General features: G+C 40.2%; 1 protein-coding gene and 1 long non-coding RNA gene across 2 annotated transcripts in view; one reads left to right on the forward strand and one right to left on the reverse strand.

The window, feature by feature from the left end:
- Positions 1-204: 204 nt before the first annotated feature.
- Positions 205-18512, forward strand: part of LOC139359368 (uncharacterized) — an 83790-nt gene continuing 65482 nt past the window's right edge. The window contains exon 1 of the long non-coding RNA XR_011615284.1: positions 205-362. This is a non-coding gene — a long non-coding RNA (uncharacterized lncRNA). The remainder of the gene's footprint in view (positions 363-18512) is intronic.
- On the reverse strand, positions 10548-16577 carry LOC105472208 (keratin, type I cytoskeletal 24). The gene is made up of 8 exons (XM_011725233.2): positions 15919-16577; positions 14711-14793; positions 13822-13978; positions 12756-12917; positions 12532-12657; positions 11984-12201; positions 11095-11207; positions 10548-10895 (listed from the first exon to the last, which is right to left on the reverse strand). The coding sequence occupies exons 1-8, from the start codon at positions 16522-16524 to the stop codon at positions 10792-10794; spliced, it is 1569 nt and encodes a 522-aa protein (XP_011723535.2). The 5' UTR covers positions 16525-16577; the 3' UTR covers positions 10548-10791.

Consider the following 18512-nt stretch of genomic DNA (forward strand, 5'->3'; position numbering starts at 1 on the left):
TCCTGTACATTCGTCTCAGTCTTAGCCGAATTGGGTGCAGCAGCGGCAACCTGCTGTTGCCGCACTCTTCTCTGAAATACCAAAATAAAAACAGAGTCATTTATCAGCGAAGCGAAGTTGTCCTAGATTTCCTGACCTTGGCTGTGTTTTTTGTTTACTTCATTGTTGAATCTAATTTCAGCATCTTGGTGATCGTGGTTGGCCATGGCTTCATAGTGCATTCTCATGTCATGAGGAGCAGTGTTAGAACAGCTCCAGGTGGGCTGACCCGTTCCACCCGCAACTCGGAGCCTGCAACAGCTGGCCGGCCTTTAATTTCCGGAACTGGAAACAACCCTCGCTCAAGGAATTCAGCCATTATGGTAAGAGAATAACTTCATTTATTAGAATTTTCCTTCACCTCATCAGACTCAAATTGAAGGCAGGAATTATGTAAGAAAGAGGAAAGTTACGATGTGGTGTATGGGCACATACCTCTTCCTGGTTCTTTTTGAGATGAGTGAACTCCTCTGCCAGAGTTTCAATCTGCATTTCTAGATCATCTTGGACAAAGTCACGTCATTCCGGACTTGGTGCAGACTGTTGATGTCAGCCTGACGCTATAGTGCAGGGTCAGTTCCATCTCAAATCTGGAAAAAGTTTCTAATGCTTTCAGTGGTCATTAGGTTTGTATTATTAATATCCGGCTGCATTTTAAATATTTCATTAAATATTATTATAGAAATGCCAGTTTTTCTGTTCCTCACTTATTGTTAATATAATTTGCTATTAACTTTCCCCATTTTTGGCGGTATGATGGCACTCCATATAAAATGCTGCAAGCTTTGGGGAAGAACCTTTTTAGCATTTTTATTTCTTGGAACACAGTGACCATACGCTGTTGGCCTCTTGTGTGTTGGGGCCTTCTACACACACATAAAGTAGGGAGTTAAATTAAAGAATCCTGGTTTAATTTAACACATGCTGGTTCTTTTCAGAAACCTCACTTGAAATATACCTAACTAGAAATTCTTACTTATGAAACAAAATTAAGTAGTGGTTCCTTTGGACATAGAATCATCACAGCATTCTTGTAAATAATGTGCTTCCCTGAGGTTTTTAACTAAAATATTTTTCTATTTTTAGGATTCTATCATTTCTAAGAAGAAAAATATTCTTTTATAACTGTGATTCCAGTGTAAAAAGAAGCATGGCTTCACATAGTGTTTTATTTATTCATTTATTTATTTATTTGTTTGTTTATTTATTTATTTATTTATTTATTTATTGAGACGGAGTTTCGCTCTTGTTGCCCAGGCTAGAGTTCGATGGTGCGGTCTCAGGTGCAGTCTCAGCTCGCTGCAACCTCTGTCTTCCGGATTCAAGTGATTCTCCTGTCTCAGCCTCCCGAGTAGCTGGGATTACAGGTGTAGGCCACCATGCCCGGCTAAGTTTTGTATTTTCAGTAGAGATGGGGTTTCATCATATTGGTCAGTCTGGTCTCAAACTCCTGACCTCAGGTGATCCACGTGCCTCGGCCTCCCAAAGTGGGATTATAGGCGTGAGCCACCATGCCTGGCCTTACCTAGTGCTTATCTCCATAGCTTATGTTTTCCATCATGCTGCTAAGGGTAACTATATCACACTTTTGTCTGAAGTCCACAGCTGCTAGTTTTATGCTGATGGTCTGTAGCATGAGGTTGCATTGTCAGTGTTTGCATCTGAAATCTGGAAACACAGGACACAAAAAGTTGTGTTTGATACACTCGCATTCTGAACCTCTGTATGCTGGTGTTGAGGCATGTCAGTTTCAGGTCTTCCAAATAAATTTTATATGTATATGGTCCTTTAATGGAAAATAGCATATACCTCTGCTTTTGAGAATAAAAGAACTGTAAGAAATTTAGTTTACTTTTTCTTAAGTATTTTGGAAACTTTCTAGAATTGTTTCCATAAAATGAACTATACAAAAGTAAACAAATTAGGAAAAAAAATAGCTAAAAAGTATATTCTGTTACTTGTTAAATTTCTTCCTTAATCTGCCAAATTGAGAAAAGTACAGGTATATGTGGAGGATGTTGCCAATCTTTTCAAATTTTGTCATTTTTAGTGTGTTTTTTTTTTTTGTCTACAAAATGTCTTACCTTTTTTTTAAGTTCTGTAATTATCTGGTAATACTTCTTGTTGTCCTGTTTTTCTCCTTGATCATTAGCCCGGGCTCAAATTTCTTATTCCATGCTTTGATTTTATATTCAAGTGTACTCTCTGCCTGCACCACAGTTGAGACCTTGTCCAGGTAAACTGTGACATGGTCATCTAGATTTTACATTGTATCCTTCTTCTTACCAGAGAAGATCCCACCCACCTCCCCCCAAGTTGGTAGAAAATCTCCACCTGAGTCACATTTCTGCCTGTAATTCTTTCTTTCCAATGAGCAGTATCTAATTGCCATAGAGCAGATTTTGGGGCAGAGTATGTCTCGATGGAAGAAATTAACTCTACAAAGCCCAACAGAGAGAGTGGTAAGGGAGTCATCAATTAGTAATTCCTCTTATAGTTTATAATGTGGCTGTTTCATCTCTGATATAATTGTTTTAAATATTTTTAATGACATCTGTAATACTGTTATTATTTTGTTAATTATTTGTTAAACTCAATAGACTGTCTTTTTATTAAAAGGCACAGAAAATGCCTTTAGGTATTTATTTCATATTGGAGGGACAAAGCAGATAATATTTACATGATATCAGTCCAGTTAAACTTGTATTTTCCCTTATGGAATTTCTGCATAAAGGAAAATACCTTTTTATAGGCACAATGCTTATAACACAAAGTCCTTTGGAATGATATGATAAATATTACTTATTTTCAGATGAAGTTATTTGAAACCAATTTTAGGGAGAAACCAATTTCTGGAGAAGTAATAGAAACCAATTTCTGGAAGGGGCAGATCCTTAATTTCTGTATCCTCTATATTACATATTTGAAGTATTTAAGAATAAAATTTAGGAAAATAATATGAAAATAAATGACATTCTTCTATTTTTTTTCTTGAATTTGATTGATTCTAAGAAAATAAAAATTTAAATTTATTAAAGCCTGCTTGGAATTTTGAAATAACTAATTATATCTAACTTTTTCCCCTTATCTTATGAAAGTATATGACCTCTCCCCTGCCCAGGAGAGTTGAAGAGGAATGGAGGAACTAACATAATAGAGTTTTGTGGGTGGATTTAATATTAAATAGCAAACTTGTACGTTTCTCCAGGTTCTTGTATACCTCTGCAGTGGGTGTGTCTTGCTCCTTTTGCAGTTTCTTTTGTAATCATGGGGAAAAAAACCCCAAAAACATGATTTCTTTTCTTTTCTTTTTTTTTTTTTGAGACGGAATCTCGTGCTGTTGCCCAGGCTGGAGTGCAATGGAGCGATCTCGGCTCACTGTAACCTCTGCCTCCCAAGTTCTCCTGCCTCAGCCTTCCTAGTAGCTGGGCCAGCAGACGCCCGCCACCATGCCCGAGTAATTTTTGTATTTTTAGTAGAGGTGGAGTTTCAGCATGTTGGCCAGACTGGTCTCGAACTCCTGACCTCAGGTGATCCGCCCATCTTGGCCTCCCAAAGTGCTGGGTTACAGGAGTGGGCCACTGCACCTGGCCCCCCATGATTTCTATAGTACCAAATTCATTTTTCTTCATGTTTGTTGTCAGTGCAGTGAGATAAACCCAGAGGTTGATGGAGGATGTTTCTATCTATCTTTCATCAATCAATCAATCTTTAATGAAAGCTGTTAGACAATAGTTTTTGGTAAAAACAAACATGGTGTGAGTTGATGTTCTCTCTCTGAATGGCTTTTGCTTCATTTTACTTTAATAGAGAGTCTGAGTTTATCCCTATGGCTTCGGACATCCTAGTCATTAAGTAAGAAAACATTTTTTAACACTTCTGTTAAAATTGAAACAACTTAACACTTATTCTTAGAAAAAATATTCAAATGACAAATTTAGGAAACTTACATATCAAGCTGATATTGTTATCGGCAAGTGTGGGGCTATTGGTGGATGCTACTTGTATTTTAGTTCTGTTGCTTTTGTTTTTTTAATGATACAAAATATATTTAATATGTTAAATGAGAGAATAGGAAATGTATTTAAAGATCTTTCAGGCTGACATAATGACCTCAAATAAGTAAGATAGAAAAACTTTGGTAAAATAAGTGAATAAAAAAATGAAGTTCTGTGAATTAACAAAAGAAAACATCAGATGAAGAATAAAGTTTCTCTGCCAAAGTTCCAGCTCAACAGAGCTGTGGATGTGATGTGGCTGCTGCTGTTAGACAATATTAAAAAATTTACAAAGCCCAGAGGTCATCTTCCCCCAACTCTTGGCCCTTCTGTTTAGTTTTGCATGTCATATCCTAGAGGGAATATTTAATAGCAAATACGTTAACTACATCCAAAACACCTGGCCCATATAATGAAGAGTATGGAAACAATGCCAGATGAAGCATGGCTAAAGAAATTAGGATTTTTGTCTAGAAAAGAGGAGACATGATGATCATTTGAAAATAGCTCTAAAGGGCTACACCAGAATCAAAGAGCTGGAAGTTACACAGGGAGACAGATTTGGAAACGAAGACATTTCTAACATTACACCTGTTCTTAAATGAAATAGACTGCCTTACAAAGTCATGATCTTTCCAAGTTCCAGGCACCTTCAGCCAGAGACTGAAGACCAAGAATAATCTTTGAGGGATAATCTCTGTTCTGGGTGGGAGGCTGGTATAAAAGTCACCACCCAACTCTTTAAAATTCTGGGAATTTTATGTTGCTATGTTTGTAATAGAAATCATAAGCCATGATATTGAATCTTCACGGAAAATTTGGGTGTGGAACAACCAGTGGGGAAAGCAAAGTTACCTCATCTTGAATCGGTGTAACAAAGCCCTCATTTGCATAAAAACCATCATGGAGATTTAAAAGTCTAGTGTCTTGGTCTTAGGCAAACAAATAAAAAATCACATGAAGCAATTTATTTAAAATTAATAAAGATCATACGAAGCAATTTATTTACAGATAGCTGCAAGCTAAAAGCAGCGTGTGTGTCTAAAGATGAAAGTGTTAGAATTAATTAACAAAAGTTGTGATAGTTGTGATAAAACTCTTTCCACAGGTCAGTAAATTCTGGGCATTAATCATTTCAGTTTTGAATTGCACAAGTAGAGGTTTTTCAAGGATGAGAGATGATGAGAGATGATGCTTGGAAATGTGATTACATTTCTCCAAATACATGTGCTAACTTTTTAATAAAATTCTTTGCAGAGGATCACCTCCCCACCTTATTGTTATAAAAATTTTAGAATGGTTCTTGCTTAGAATTACATATCATATGTACTTTCTGCACATAAAAAGTTGGTTTTTGGCCAGGCATGGTGGCTCATGCCTGTGATGTTAGCACTTTGGGAGGCTGAGGTGGGAGGATCACTTCAGGCCAGGAGTTGGAGACCAGCCTGGGCAACATATTGAAACCCTGTCTCTATTTTTATTTTTTAAAAATTGGTTTTCAATGAAATAGTTTCCTCAATGAAATTGCTACCACTGTGAGATTATGAAGCTCATTTCGAGATGCTCCTGTCCTGCTTAGGAAGCTGGTCTTCCCCTGGTTTTGCCCTTAACTTGAAATCCAGTTTCAGTTTTAGTGACCACAGGGGCACGTGATAGCTTGCTTTCTATCTGAACTCAGACCAATAGGTATCTTTTTTGGTTCTTCTGGTCTCCAACATCAACAGATTTCTCCTGTAGACAGATAGAAAACTGTTCTGGAAATTTTTGAAGCCTCCCTGTTTACTTTAGTTGAGGGAGAAGCGGTTTTGGAAAAATGAAAAAAAAAAAAATAGCACTTTTGGGGGGTACTTCTCACAGAAATAGGCCTCTCCGTGAGTTTAGGATATGAAACTACAGAACTTCACTTATTTTGGTAGAGTAGAATTCTAGTTCATGGAATTAGGAGATGGGGCTTTAACTTATAACTTTTCCACTTGCTTGCCATGTGCCTTTAAATAAATGACCTCTCTCAGCTTCATTTTCTTCATCTGTAACATGAAAGCGGTAATACCTACATCAGAGAGTTTGTGGATTAAGTGAAATAAAATATAAACATAGATACAAAGTATTTATATACATAACATGTGCTTACGAAATATAAATTCCTTTTCCCCTCTTATTTTTTCTCATTTGGATTGCTCAAAAAATTATTATGCTTGACATCACTTATTATAGAAACATCTATATAGGTTAATTATAGACATTAATTTATTGTAATGCTTTTACATCACAAGTGGAACCACATACAGTACACTCTCTCTAATTTTTTTTTCTTTTTGAGACCAGGTCTCACTCTGTCACCCAGGCTGGAGTGCAGCCGTGCCATCACAGCTCACAGCAGCCTCAATCTCCTTGGCTCAAGTGATTCTCCTGCCTTAGCCTCCTGAGTAACTGGGACTACAGGCACATGCCACCAGTCCCAGCTAATTTTTGTATTTTTTTGTTGAGATGGGATCCCACTATGTTACTCAGGCTGGTCTCAAACTCCCGGGCTCAAGTGATCCGCCCACCTCAGCCTCCCAAAATGCTGAGATTATAGGTGTGAGCCATTCCTGTAATCCCAGCAAAACCCTATCTCTACAAAAAATGCAAAAATTAGCTGGGCATGGTGGAGCACACCTGTAGTCCCAGCTACTCAGGGGGCTCAGGTGGGAGGATCACTTGAGCTCAGGAGGTCTGGGCAGCAGTGAGCGGTGATCGCGCCACTGCACTGCAGCCTGGGTGACTGAGGCACGCCATGCACATCCTATCACAATTTTGTTATAAGCTCGCATGTACCTTCATGTTCCTTGTGGTTCTGTCAGCAAATCACTTCATCATGCCCCCTCTCTGGAAATCCAAGCTTTGTATGCAGGATACCTCCGGGCTTGTCCTTTACCTGCTATTTAAGTGCTAACTTTAAAAAAAAGTGGTTGAACTATTAACATTTGCTTCTTTCGTGCCTCATCATTTCATATTGACATTGATATTACAAATGAGTACTTTGTTTTCAGAAGGGCTTGATCAATATTTTCTGTTACCCAAGTGTCATATCTCAGCCACTGAAAAGTTTTTAAAGTGGTTTGTTACTTGCAGTATTTTGTTCCTTGAGGAGGTTGTGTGGATAATATTACTTGAGCTTCGTTTTGGGTGGTTTGTATTCACCAGTTTGTCTCCTCCTGGGTGAACACTGTCTAATTCCATGAAGTCGTCCAGCAAGTTTAGGCCACTTTTCTTAGAGTTTCAAATACTTTACTGGTTTCCTCTGAGCTGCCTGCTGTGAACCTTGTTTCTTGTTTCTAATCTCTGTGAGGATGGATGCCACATCGACCATTCTCATCATTCTTGTGTATACTTCCCTGAGGTCAGAAAGAAAAAACAACCTTGTGAATCTCTGGATCAAAAGTCAATGGGTGAAAACCCATGTGCGAGGCTGGGCGCAGTGGCTCACGCCCGCCCGTAATCCCAGCGCTTTGGGAGGCTGAGGTGCGCGGATTATGAGGTCAGGAGTTCGAGACCAGCCTGGCCAACATGGTGAAACCCCGTCTCTACTAAAAATACAAAAATTAGCCGGGCATGGTGGTGGGTGCCTGAAATCCCAGCTACTCAGGAGGCTGACGCAGGAGAACTGCTTGAACCTGGGAGGTGGAGGCAAGATCGCACCACTGCACTCCAGCTTGGGCAATCAGAGAGACTCTGTCTCAAAAAAAAAAAAAAAAAAAAGAAAAGAAAGAAAGACCACGTAAATGTGGGCATGAGCTCTCTCTTCTAACAGTAAATCCACTCTCAGAAAAAATAAACATGTTCCTCTCATTCAAAAGTTGAGGCTGGGTGCAGTCGCTCATGCCTATAACCCCAGCACTTTGAGGAAGGCCGAGGTGGGAGGACTGCTTGAGCCCAGGAATTTGAGAACAGCCTGGGCAACATAGTGAAACTCCATCTCTACAAAAAATAAACAAAATTAGCTGGGACTTGGTTGCCTGCAGCTACTCAGGAGGCTGAGGTGGGAGGATTGCTTGAGCCCAGGAGGTTGAGACTGCACGTGAACCAAGATGGCACCACTACACTCCAGCCTGGGCAACAGAGCGAGACCCTGTAACAAAACAAAACAAAAAATTGCCTCGAGAGCTGAACTTGAGGGTCTCACAATAAACATATTCCTATTATAGAGTTTCACAATGATTTTAAGGCAAGTAATAATATATGAACACCGTGTCCTTAACTTTTTATTCGGCACTCTAAATAAGTTTTATGATCCAAAATGGTTCAATAGTTTCAGTTTTCAAAATTGAACATGCCCTTAATAACACATTCTACTGTGTCTCAGTGTTCTGGTGTCTATGATGGGGCGTTTTCTATATTTGTGAACAATCATTCGGTACAAACGCAGCATCGTAACGCATGCCAAGGAAGAACAGAGTGAAGCTTTTCACCTCGAAATGATTTTCGGAGTAGCCCCATACTTTTGCCTTGACATGAAGATAATACTAGCCATGAACATAGGTCTCAGGTGGCCAAAATCCACAGCTCGAAGGTTAGGCTTGAGAAGACCCACAGAGAGCGGCTTCACTGATGGGGCCGGGATGGCTTAGCTTCTGCAGGCTGCTTACACCGGATTTCCATTTCTGCCCTTGAGCTATGAATCCAGGTTGGATGAACTGGTCCGTACTGTTAGTGTTTCAGTGGAGAAGAAGCGTTCAGGGTTTTATTTATTGTAATGATTTGATGGTGGAAAACGGCTTTGACTTGAGCAACTTAACATTGCTCTTTTTCTTTGAGTAGTGGTTTAATGTTTATTCTGTGGTTAGCTATGAACCTTATTCTGTGGTTAGCTATTTAAGCAGAAGTCATAACGTACCCAGAGGTTCATTTTATGTTTTATTCGATGCGCCCGGAAGATGAAAAACTACCTGTTTTGATGATAGGTTTGATATGCTCATACAGTTCTTAATTGGTTTTATATTGGAAGATACATGTTCAGGTTTGTCCTTTTATAACTTTACATTTGGCTTTTTAGGCCACATCCTATGTTCTTTCCTTGAGGACTGGCTTGTAGGGTTGATTCTCTAATTTGTGATATGGGCATTTAAATTCCTTGATTGAGAAAGCCCATAGCCATCCTGGGTTGGTGCTATGCCTGGTTCTTCCTGGGGCCCGTACCACCTCCCACACAATCTTAACAGGTTTCATCATCCCACACAAGACAAGACAAAGCCATGTGGCCCCAGGGATACTGTAGAAATGAAAGAATAGGACTATGACCACCAATGGGGTATAAGATCTTAGCAGCGGGGAGTGGGGAAAAGAAATACCAGCTTGGCGAAGTGGCCGGTTTTGGCTAAAGATGTGGCTAGATTTGGCAGGGGAACAAGTGCCTGAGGATCTCTTCTCTTTGGGGCTTTCAAGGTTTCAGCAAATCAGATGCCATATCACACAGCCAATCTTGTTTCCCAAGACTCTTTATTTGACCACTGTCCTAAATGTCCTGTAAACACACGTCTGATTCCTATGTCACTTCTGATGCAGATTGTGAAATCAAGTCTTTACTATTAACAGCTTTTTATTGCTTGCTGTCTTCTTCGTGTTTTAGCTTTTCTTCTCTGCTGAAATATGAGCTTTTTGAAGTAGGAGGGAGATTATGAGTTTCTTTTTTATCTTATAAAATATCGAGTTCAGTGATGGACATATATAAACTAGACATTAATTATAAGTTGATTATTAAAATAATCGCATCCTTCTTTGTGGGCTAAGCTGTTGACACTGTAGTCTAATTTCAGCTATTGTGCCACTGAGTTCTTGTGCAATACCATTAAAAAATGCCCACATTAAAAAAATGGCTATAATCTGAATTGCATAAAGAAGGTAATGTGATACCCTACCTTGTTTTAACCTGATTGTCTCTCTTAGCTGAGAGAGCTGGACAGACACCATTTTTGTTTTTTCACTTGCAGCCCCCCTCCCTTAAAGGCATAACTAGTGCAAACTGACTCCAAGCACATCCAGGAATGCACTTACTGATAAATATTGAGGCAAGCTAAATCAGCAGTTCCTGGGGACGTACTTGGGGGATGGTACCCAAAGCCCCTGCATTATCTCTTTGTGATAGTTTGAGCCTCTGCACCTGGAACTGTTTACTTTTCTGTAACTGTTTCTGTAACCAATTAATCTTTGTTAATTGGTTTGCCTGTTTCTGCTCCTGTAAAAATTGCTTCAGCTAAACTCCCCTCCCCTATTTAGACCACAGTATAAAAAGAAATCTAGCCCCTTCTTCGGGGCCGAGAGAATTTTGAGCTCCAGCCATCTCTCGGTCGCTGGCAATAAAAAGACTCCTGAATTAGTCTCAGAGTGTGGCTTTTCTCTATAACTCGCTTGGTTACAACAGGAAGATATAAACAATGAACTGATGTTAGTAATATAGTCATGCAGCTAGATCATCAATGATAGCTTCCTTCCTAGGTAAAATACTTTTTTAAAAAGTAAGTAATAATCAAATTAATTTGCAAAAGTAAATTTATTGAAGCAAAGAAACAATTAGAGCAAAGTTGTTAATTCAGCTATTTCAAGAGCATTCTAATGAGGAAAGAAGAAGATGCAGAAAAATTGGCTAGTCATCCATTTCTGGACTGAAGCTTTTCCTGAAATTATCCAGAAATATGCCTAGATTGATGCCATTTCTTCACTTGTGTCCTTGATTTTTTTTTTCTTTGAAAGACACTCTTGTTGATCTGGAAGTTCCTTATTTAACTTGCACCTCAGAAACACTGCTGACTTGAGACGAGACAACCTTGCCATCCACCAACTCCTCTATGATGGTCTTAGTCACTCTAGTCTTGCTTGAATCTGAAAATCATGGGATTGCAATGTCAGTCTGGCAACTATCACAGAAACACAGAGCAAGAGAAATGCAATCATATGCATTCAACGTGTTCTCTCTGGGTAAGATTATGTAAACAATAGCAGACACTTTTAATATGACAAGCAAAGTATGCCTTTACTTTTAAATTACAGAATTATCATCAACATTAAAAAAAATGTCTACCTCGTCCTTGACCAGAACAACTTCCAGATCTTGAGTCACCAGATACCAGATCCCTGGATCCCATGTTTGTGGATCCTGAGTTTCTACCATCAAATTCTGCAAAACTAGAACCACTGGAGAAAAAAAAAGAATTGTTTTCCTTTGCAGTTTGCAAAGGCAGGAGAAACCCTCCACCCCGGGGATTCCTCAAGATGAAGCTTTGGATGTGTTTTAATTGGATTGTGTCTGTTACTTTCTTGTTCAGTCTTGCACTCCTGGGCTCAAATGATCCTTCTGTCTCAGCCTCCCCAGTATCTGGGATTACAGGTGTGCACCACCATGCCCAGCTATTTTTTTTTTTTTGAGACAGGGTCTCGCTCTGTCACCCAGGCTAGAGTACAGTGGCATGATTACAGCTCACTGCGGCCTCAACCTCCTGGGTTCAAGTGATCCTCCCGCCTCAGTCCCCTGAGTAGCTGGGACTACAGGTGTGCACCACCACGCCTGGCTAATTTTTGTATTTTTAGTAGAGACAGGGTTTCACCATATTGGCCAGGCTGGTCTCGAACTCCTGACCTCATGTGATCTGCCTGCCTTGGCCTCCCAAAGTGCTGAGATTACAGGCACGAGCCACTGCGCCAGCCTTCAGCTAATTTTTTAAATATTATTTTTTGTAGAGACGGGGTTTTGCTTTGTTGCCCAAGCTGGTCTTGGACTCCTGGGCTCACGTGATTCTCCCACCTCAGCCTCCCAAAGTGCTGGGATTACAGGCCTGAGCCACTGCACCCAGCTTGTGTCTGTTATTTTATTGCTCTCTCTATATACAAGTCTACCCCCTGAGTCTCATTTTGGTTTTCTAAAATAAATTCACTAAGGTATGCATTTTAGTTTGTTCACGACTTTGGTTTACCCTCCCTCTCCATCGAGCAGGCGGCGGTAGGTCTCGATCTCCATCTCCAGGCGTGTCTTGATGTCCAGCAGTTGCTCGTACTCTGCGTTCTGGCATTTAGTCTCACCCCGGATCTGGCAGATCTCCTCCTCCAGGGCACTGACCTGTGTTTGAATTTCTGACAGCTGAGCCACGTAGCCAGCTTCTGTGTCAGCCAGGGTTCCTTCCAGGGAGCTTTTCTAAGAGAAAAAGCAAATAAAAAATTCATGATGAAAATAAATCATTGGATGATTTTTTAAAAATGCAATTTTATGTGGCACTAGAAGTGTAGCTTTGCCATATAACCTATATTGTTATATCATTGCTTCTTCAATTTTGGTTGGCACTTCTTTTTAAACTAAATCTTTTATGTGAAATAGAGTACATTAACTTTTAATGCTTTCTATAATCATAATGCAGTTCTCCTTAACACCGCCTTTTTTATGTGCCTAGTGAACCTCTTGGCAAAGAAAGAAAATTGCACTTGCCTAACTCCCTGTTGGAAAATGTGAAAAGCTATTTGCACATACCATGGCCAGTTGGGACTGAAGCTCAATTTCCAGGGCTTGCAGGGTACGTTTCAGTTCTGTTATCTCATTCTTGGCAGAACTGGCTGCCCCAGCATCAGTGGAGATTTGTGCTTGTAGTGATGCACTCTAAATACAAATATAATGCAGCTGTTGTAGGCTGGTGAACGGAGCAGAAGCGGCTTGTGTGTGGCTACTGGCTTGGGTTCTCAGCAGAGAGGATGTACCTGCTTATTGAACTGCTCCTCAGCTTCTCGGCGGTTTTGCTCAGCCAGCTCCTCGTACTGCGCCCTCATGTCATTCAGTAATTTGGTCAGGTCGGTCCCCGGAGCAGCATTCATTTCTACAGTCACCTCCCCTCCAGAGCTTCCTTGCATACTCTTCATTTCCTAGCATGAAGGAAAAAAGACCATCGTGATGCAAATAGAAAAGCGATGACTTCCCAGGCCGGGCGTGGTGGCTCACGCCTGTAATCCTAGCACTTTGGGAGGCCGAGGTGGGCGCATCACGAGGTCAGGAGATCGAGACCATCCTGGCTAACGCGGTGAAATCCCGTCTCTACTAAACATCCAAAAAAAAAAAAAAGAAAAGCGATGATTTCCTAAAATGTGCCTAGACAACAATTTGGAAATAGGACACTGAAAGGAAAAAAAAAAAATCAAATCTAGATAGAATTTACTCATGATTATTTTTGTTTCCTGGTCATAGTGTGTGGGAAATTCACTTAGATAAAATTGAGTTTATTTTCCTTTTTTTTTTTTTTTTGAGACGGAGTCTTGCTCTGTCGCCCAGGCTGGAGTGCAGTGGCTTGATCTCGGCTCACTGCAACCTCCGCCTCCCCAGTTCAAGCGATTCTCCTGCCTTAGCCTCCTGAGTAGCTAGGATTGCAGGCACAACAGCTGGGCATCATCACACCCCGCTAATTTTTGTATTTTTAGTAGAGACGGGGTTTCACCATTTTGGTCAGGCTGGTCTCAAACTCCTGACCTTGTGATCTGCCTGCCTTGGCCTCCCAAAGTGCTGGGATTACAGGCATGAGCCACTGTGCCCGGCCTATTTTACTTTTTTAGAGACACACTATCTCTCTGTTGCTCAGGCTGGAATCCAGTGGCATGATCATAGCTCACTGTGGCCTCCAACTCCTGGGCTCGAGGGATCCCCCTGCCTCAGCCTCCAGAGTAGCTGAGACTACAGGCATGAGCCACTGCACCCAGCCAATTTTATTTGTATAGAATGCATGTGGGGAGAAATATGTTAGCGGGAGTTATTCATTTATGTAGAACATGTTCCTACCTCCTCGTGGTTCTTCTTCAGGTAGGCCAGCTCCTCGGTGAGACTCTCAATCTGCATCTCCAGGTCAGAGCGGGTCATAGTCAGGTCATCCAGGACTTTCCGCAGGCCATTGATGTCAGCCTCCACGGTCTGCCGGAGACACAGCTCGTTCTCATACCTGGAAGGGACAGCAGTAAGGCAAAAAGTACTGTAAGCTCACCTGGCCGTGTTTCAAAGAGTACCTTCCGTTCTTACATATTGAAAAACTTCTCACCTGTGGGCATTTTCATAAATAAAGGTTACTAAGTTTTCTCTTGGGAAATTTTCCCTTATAAAGAAAAATACCAGTGTAATATTAATTCTAATCATGTCTAACTTTTTTTTTTTTTTTTTTTTTTTGAGACGGAGTCTCGCTCTGTCGCCCAGGCTGGAGTGCAGTGGCCGGATCTCAGCTCACTGCAAGCTCCGCCTCCCGGGTTCACGCCATTCTTCTGCCTCAGCCTCCTGAGTAGCTGGGACCACAGGCGCCCACCACCTCGCCCGGCTAGTTTTTTTTTTTTGTATTTTTTTAGTAGAGACGGGGTTTCACCGTATTAGCCAGGATGGTCTCGATCTCCTGACCTCGTGATCCGCCCGTCTCGGCCTCCCAAAGTGCTGGGATTACAGGCTTGAGCCACCGCGCCCGGCCAAACATTTTTTATAATAAAATTCTCGCTCTAAATTTGCCTCCTTCTTTTTTCTTTTTCTTTTTGATGAAATAATGGTCTAAAGTTTACCCTTGGGATGTTTGTAAATTTAGGTCATGATCTTCTAGTGTGTGTGTGTGTATATATATATGTATATTTATAAAATGAAATAAAATTTATTTTTTTCCCCATTACCCTTGTTTTCAAGTCTTTATGTTTCTTACTTCAATCTGAAGTCATCAGCAGCCAATCTGGCATTGTCAATCTGCAAAATGATCCCAGCATTTTCAACAGTGGCAGCAATGTTCTAAAAAAAGATGTTAATAGTAAGTGAATCACGAATGATTTTTACCTTGTGTCTGCATGCCTACCTGTAAGGGTAGATGTTGCCTGTGTTATTAGCTCTTTTTGTGTGTGTGTGTGTGTGTGTAGAGATAGAGTCTCGCTCTGTTGCCCAGGCTGGAGTGCAGTGGCGAGATCTCGGCTCAACTGCAATCTCTGCCTCCCAGGTTCAAGTGATTCTTGCGCCTCAGCCTCCTGATTAGCTGGGATTATAGGTGCGTGCCACTATGCCCAGCTAATTTTTTTTGTATGTGTATTTTTAGTAGACATGGGATTTCACCATGTTGGCCAGGCTGATCTCAAATTCCTGACCTCAAGTGATTTGCCGGCCTGAGCCTCCCAAAGTGCTAGGATTACAGGTGTGAGCCACAGTGCCTGGCCTGTGTTATTAGCTCTTAAAGGTGACTTGCTTTGCAAACTTACTTAGTAATGACACCTGTATATCTGGGGCTGGTATATTTAGGACTACAACTTTCTGCAAAAAATAACCGTTTGCACATTTATTGGACTAGGCATAGGAACCTGTTTTACAGGATATAGCCTTCTGCATATTTCTGCTACTTTGTTAGATTATCTCATGCACTTTTTCAGGAAATAGTGCAAAAATTGTATTTCGCTTCCAAAAAAGTCTTTAAAAATTTATTTCCCATACAAAAGGGGCTAAACATTTTAGATTCTACTACATTCTTATGTAATGTTTGCACCAGATTTTCTAGGAAGAAAAATCATCCTAAAGAATATTTAAATCTAGTAAGACAATAAAATATGTCAGTCTGTCAGAATTCATCATAAATAATTAAACTAATGTTGACTCACTGCTGTCATTCTTATATATAAATGATAATTAGCTGCCTGGTATTGTAGAAGTTTTCCTCTTATGTAGAAATACTGAAACTGAGATGGAAACAGAAAATTAATGTCACATAAAGTATTATAATAATTAAGACACATCAGGTCCCACTTTGCATGTGTAACAAGCAAATATGTTTTCAAATAATTTCTTAACTTAAAATTTTCATTATAGTACATGATCCGAAAAGAAGTGAAAGATCCACAAATACTAGAAACTCAGGCACAGATAGAGTCTCACCTGGTTTCTGAGCTCTTCAATTATTGAATAGTATTTGCTATAATCTCTTCCAGATCCACCATCTCCAGACCCAGGCCCGTATTTGTCATACCACTCCTTGATTTTGTTCTCCAGATCAGTGTTAGCCTCCTCCAGGGCTCTGACCTTGTCTAGGTAATTGGCCAAGCGGTCATTGAGGTTCTGCATGGTTTGCTTTTCCCCTCCAGAGAAAAGCCCCCCATTGCCAACACCACCTCCCATACCACCACCATAGCTGTAGAAGCCTCCACTGCTGAATCCAGAACTCCCACAGAATCCAGAACCCCTGCCAAATCCAGAGACCCCGCCAAAGCTAGAACCCCCACCAAATCCTGCCCCAGAGCCTGAAGCTCCCCCAAAACCACCCCCTACTGAGCAGCTACCAAAGCCCCCTCCAAAGCTGCCCCTGAAAGCACTGCTAGACCCCCCACTCAGGCCACAGCCGCCGGTTCCTCCTCGGAAGCCCCGGGCCGAGCTGCCCCCCAGACCACATCTGCTTCCACCACTGAAGCTGCTTCCAGCAGCAGACACCCTGGCTGAGCTGCTGCCTCCAGCCCTGGAGGAGGAGACACGAGTCGAGCGAGACATCGTGCTCCTGCAAACGTGAGCTTGTCCAGGCGAATAGGAGAGGTGATGACAAACGATGTATTCAAGGCTGCCTTTTTGGCCTATATATACACACTTTGAGGGTGTTCCTTTTCTCTGTCACTTCTTAATCCTTGTTACAGTTTTGGTAATCCGTAATTGGATAATTTCTTTTTCTTGAACACTTCTCTGAAGTTAGGTCAGAGCCCTGAGGCATTTACTATACCCATAAAAAAAAAGAATAAGGTGGAGCAAAACAAAAAAATTTTCAGAATTACAGTTTTAATCTTTCAGAGGTTTTGATGACTGGTAACTTTTCTCTGGAAGTGTAGTTCTATTAAATTTGCTTCATGATTTCACATTTGCAGAGAATATCTCCAGGTTAACAAATGTAATCGAAATACTTAATATGATGAGAATAAAAATTTCCCATCAATCATGTAACTTTTTTATTCGTATTGTTCTCAAAAGTTGAAATTAGCTTTCACATCAGCAATAATTTCAGATTTGATTAAGCATCCATCTCTTTGATTATTTCAATCAGCATGTTTTTTAAGGTTGTTGAAGTTTGTGATTTTAAGTTATTGCTTTCTTTTTTTTTGTATTTTGTACAACATACAAAAAGCATATAAGTTGTAAAAATTATGTTTTTATATAGTTCATAAGAAAAACATAAATAATGGTTTTCCAGGCAAGTATTATTAGATCTCAGCAACATGTTTATTCAAGTAGCTAACGTCTAAGAAAAACTGAAAAGTTTTTAGGCAGATCATTTAAATGTGCTTTTCTTTCTGATTGAATTCTAGTCTGATAAAAAGAGAGTAACTTCCTTTTTGAGTCACATTTCAAGAAATGAAGAGATGATGCTGATACTTCCTGCCTTCATTTTAAAGATAAAAGAGGATTTGTATCTACTTCTGATAACTAGTGTTACAATTGGAGTGATTTTATAGATTCTGAACCCTCCTGAGTTCCCTTTGTGCTTCATGGTTTTTTTGTCCCTTTGTACTTTAGACTGTTTCCATTCATGTCTTCCAGTCACTTCACTGGTTTAATAGTGTCTTTTTGAAAGACAGATACTGTATAATTCCAGTACTATGAGGTGCCTAGAGTAGTCAAATTCATAGAGACAGAAAGTAGAATGGGAGTTGCCAGTGGTTGAAGGGTTGGGGATAGACAGTTGTTGCTTACTGGGCATAGAATTTAGTTTTGCAATATGAAAAGAGTTTGGGACATTGGCTGCACAACAATGTCAGTGCATTCAAGACTACTGAACTGTAAACTTATAAATGATTAAGATGATGTTTATGTTATATGTATTTTACCACCATTTAAAAAAAGTCTTAAAAAACAGATGCTTCCAGAAATACTTGGTATCCTCCTTAGCTTCAAACTTAAGTAGCTGACTTTTGTTTATTTAAGAATTTTTTCCTTATTTTGCCAGTCTCTGTTAAACTATGTGCATACCTTAATCTTTATATTCAATCATTTGTTAAACAATGTTCTCCTTTTAATTCTTCCTTAAATTGTATTTGATTGGGACACGTGATTAAATAAGTGATGATTCCCTTTACCATGTAGCTCTTATGTGGCTTTTGTGCTCTCCCTGTACTGTTTTCACAGGAGTGTGATGTTACTCTTCTTCATATTTAAGGTGACATGTCTCCAAGGGGTACAAAGTGTACAAACTTTTAAATTGTTAAGCTGGGAGTAATTTTTATAACGCCCTTCTAAAGTAGCTAAAAAATGCACCACACATAATGTGTTGGTCATCCTGCCTCGCCCATCCCTAAAGCTATGAAACCAAAGAAACCTAAACCCTAATGATTAAATGGTATGCAAATACTGGCAATGGGAGGAACAGTCACAGAGTTTTTCTCCCTTTTAAAACTGTGAAATGTAATCTTTCCATTTTCATAAAGACTTGCATTTGGCTGAGAGCACGTTTAAATCCCAGTTCCTTGGGAGGCTGAAGCAGGAGAATTGCTTGA

Source organism: Macaca nemestrina, chromosome 17 (assembly GCF_043159975.1).
Source record: "Macaca nemestrina isolate mMacNem1 chromosome 17, mMacNem.hap1, whole genome shotgun sequence".
NCBI lineage: Eukaryota > Metazoa > Chordata > Mammalia > Primates > Cercopithecidae > Macaca > Macaca nemestrina.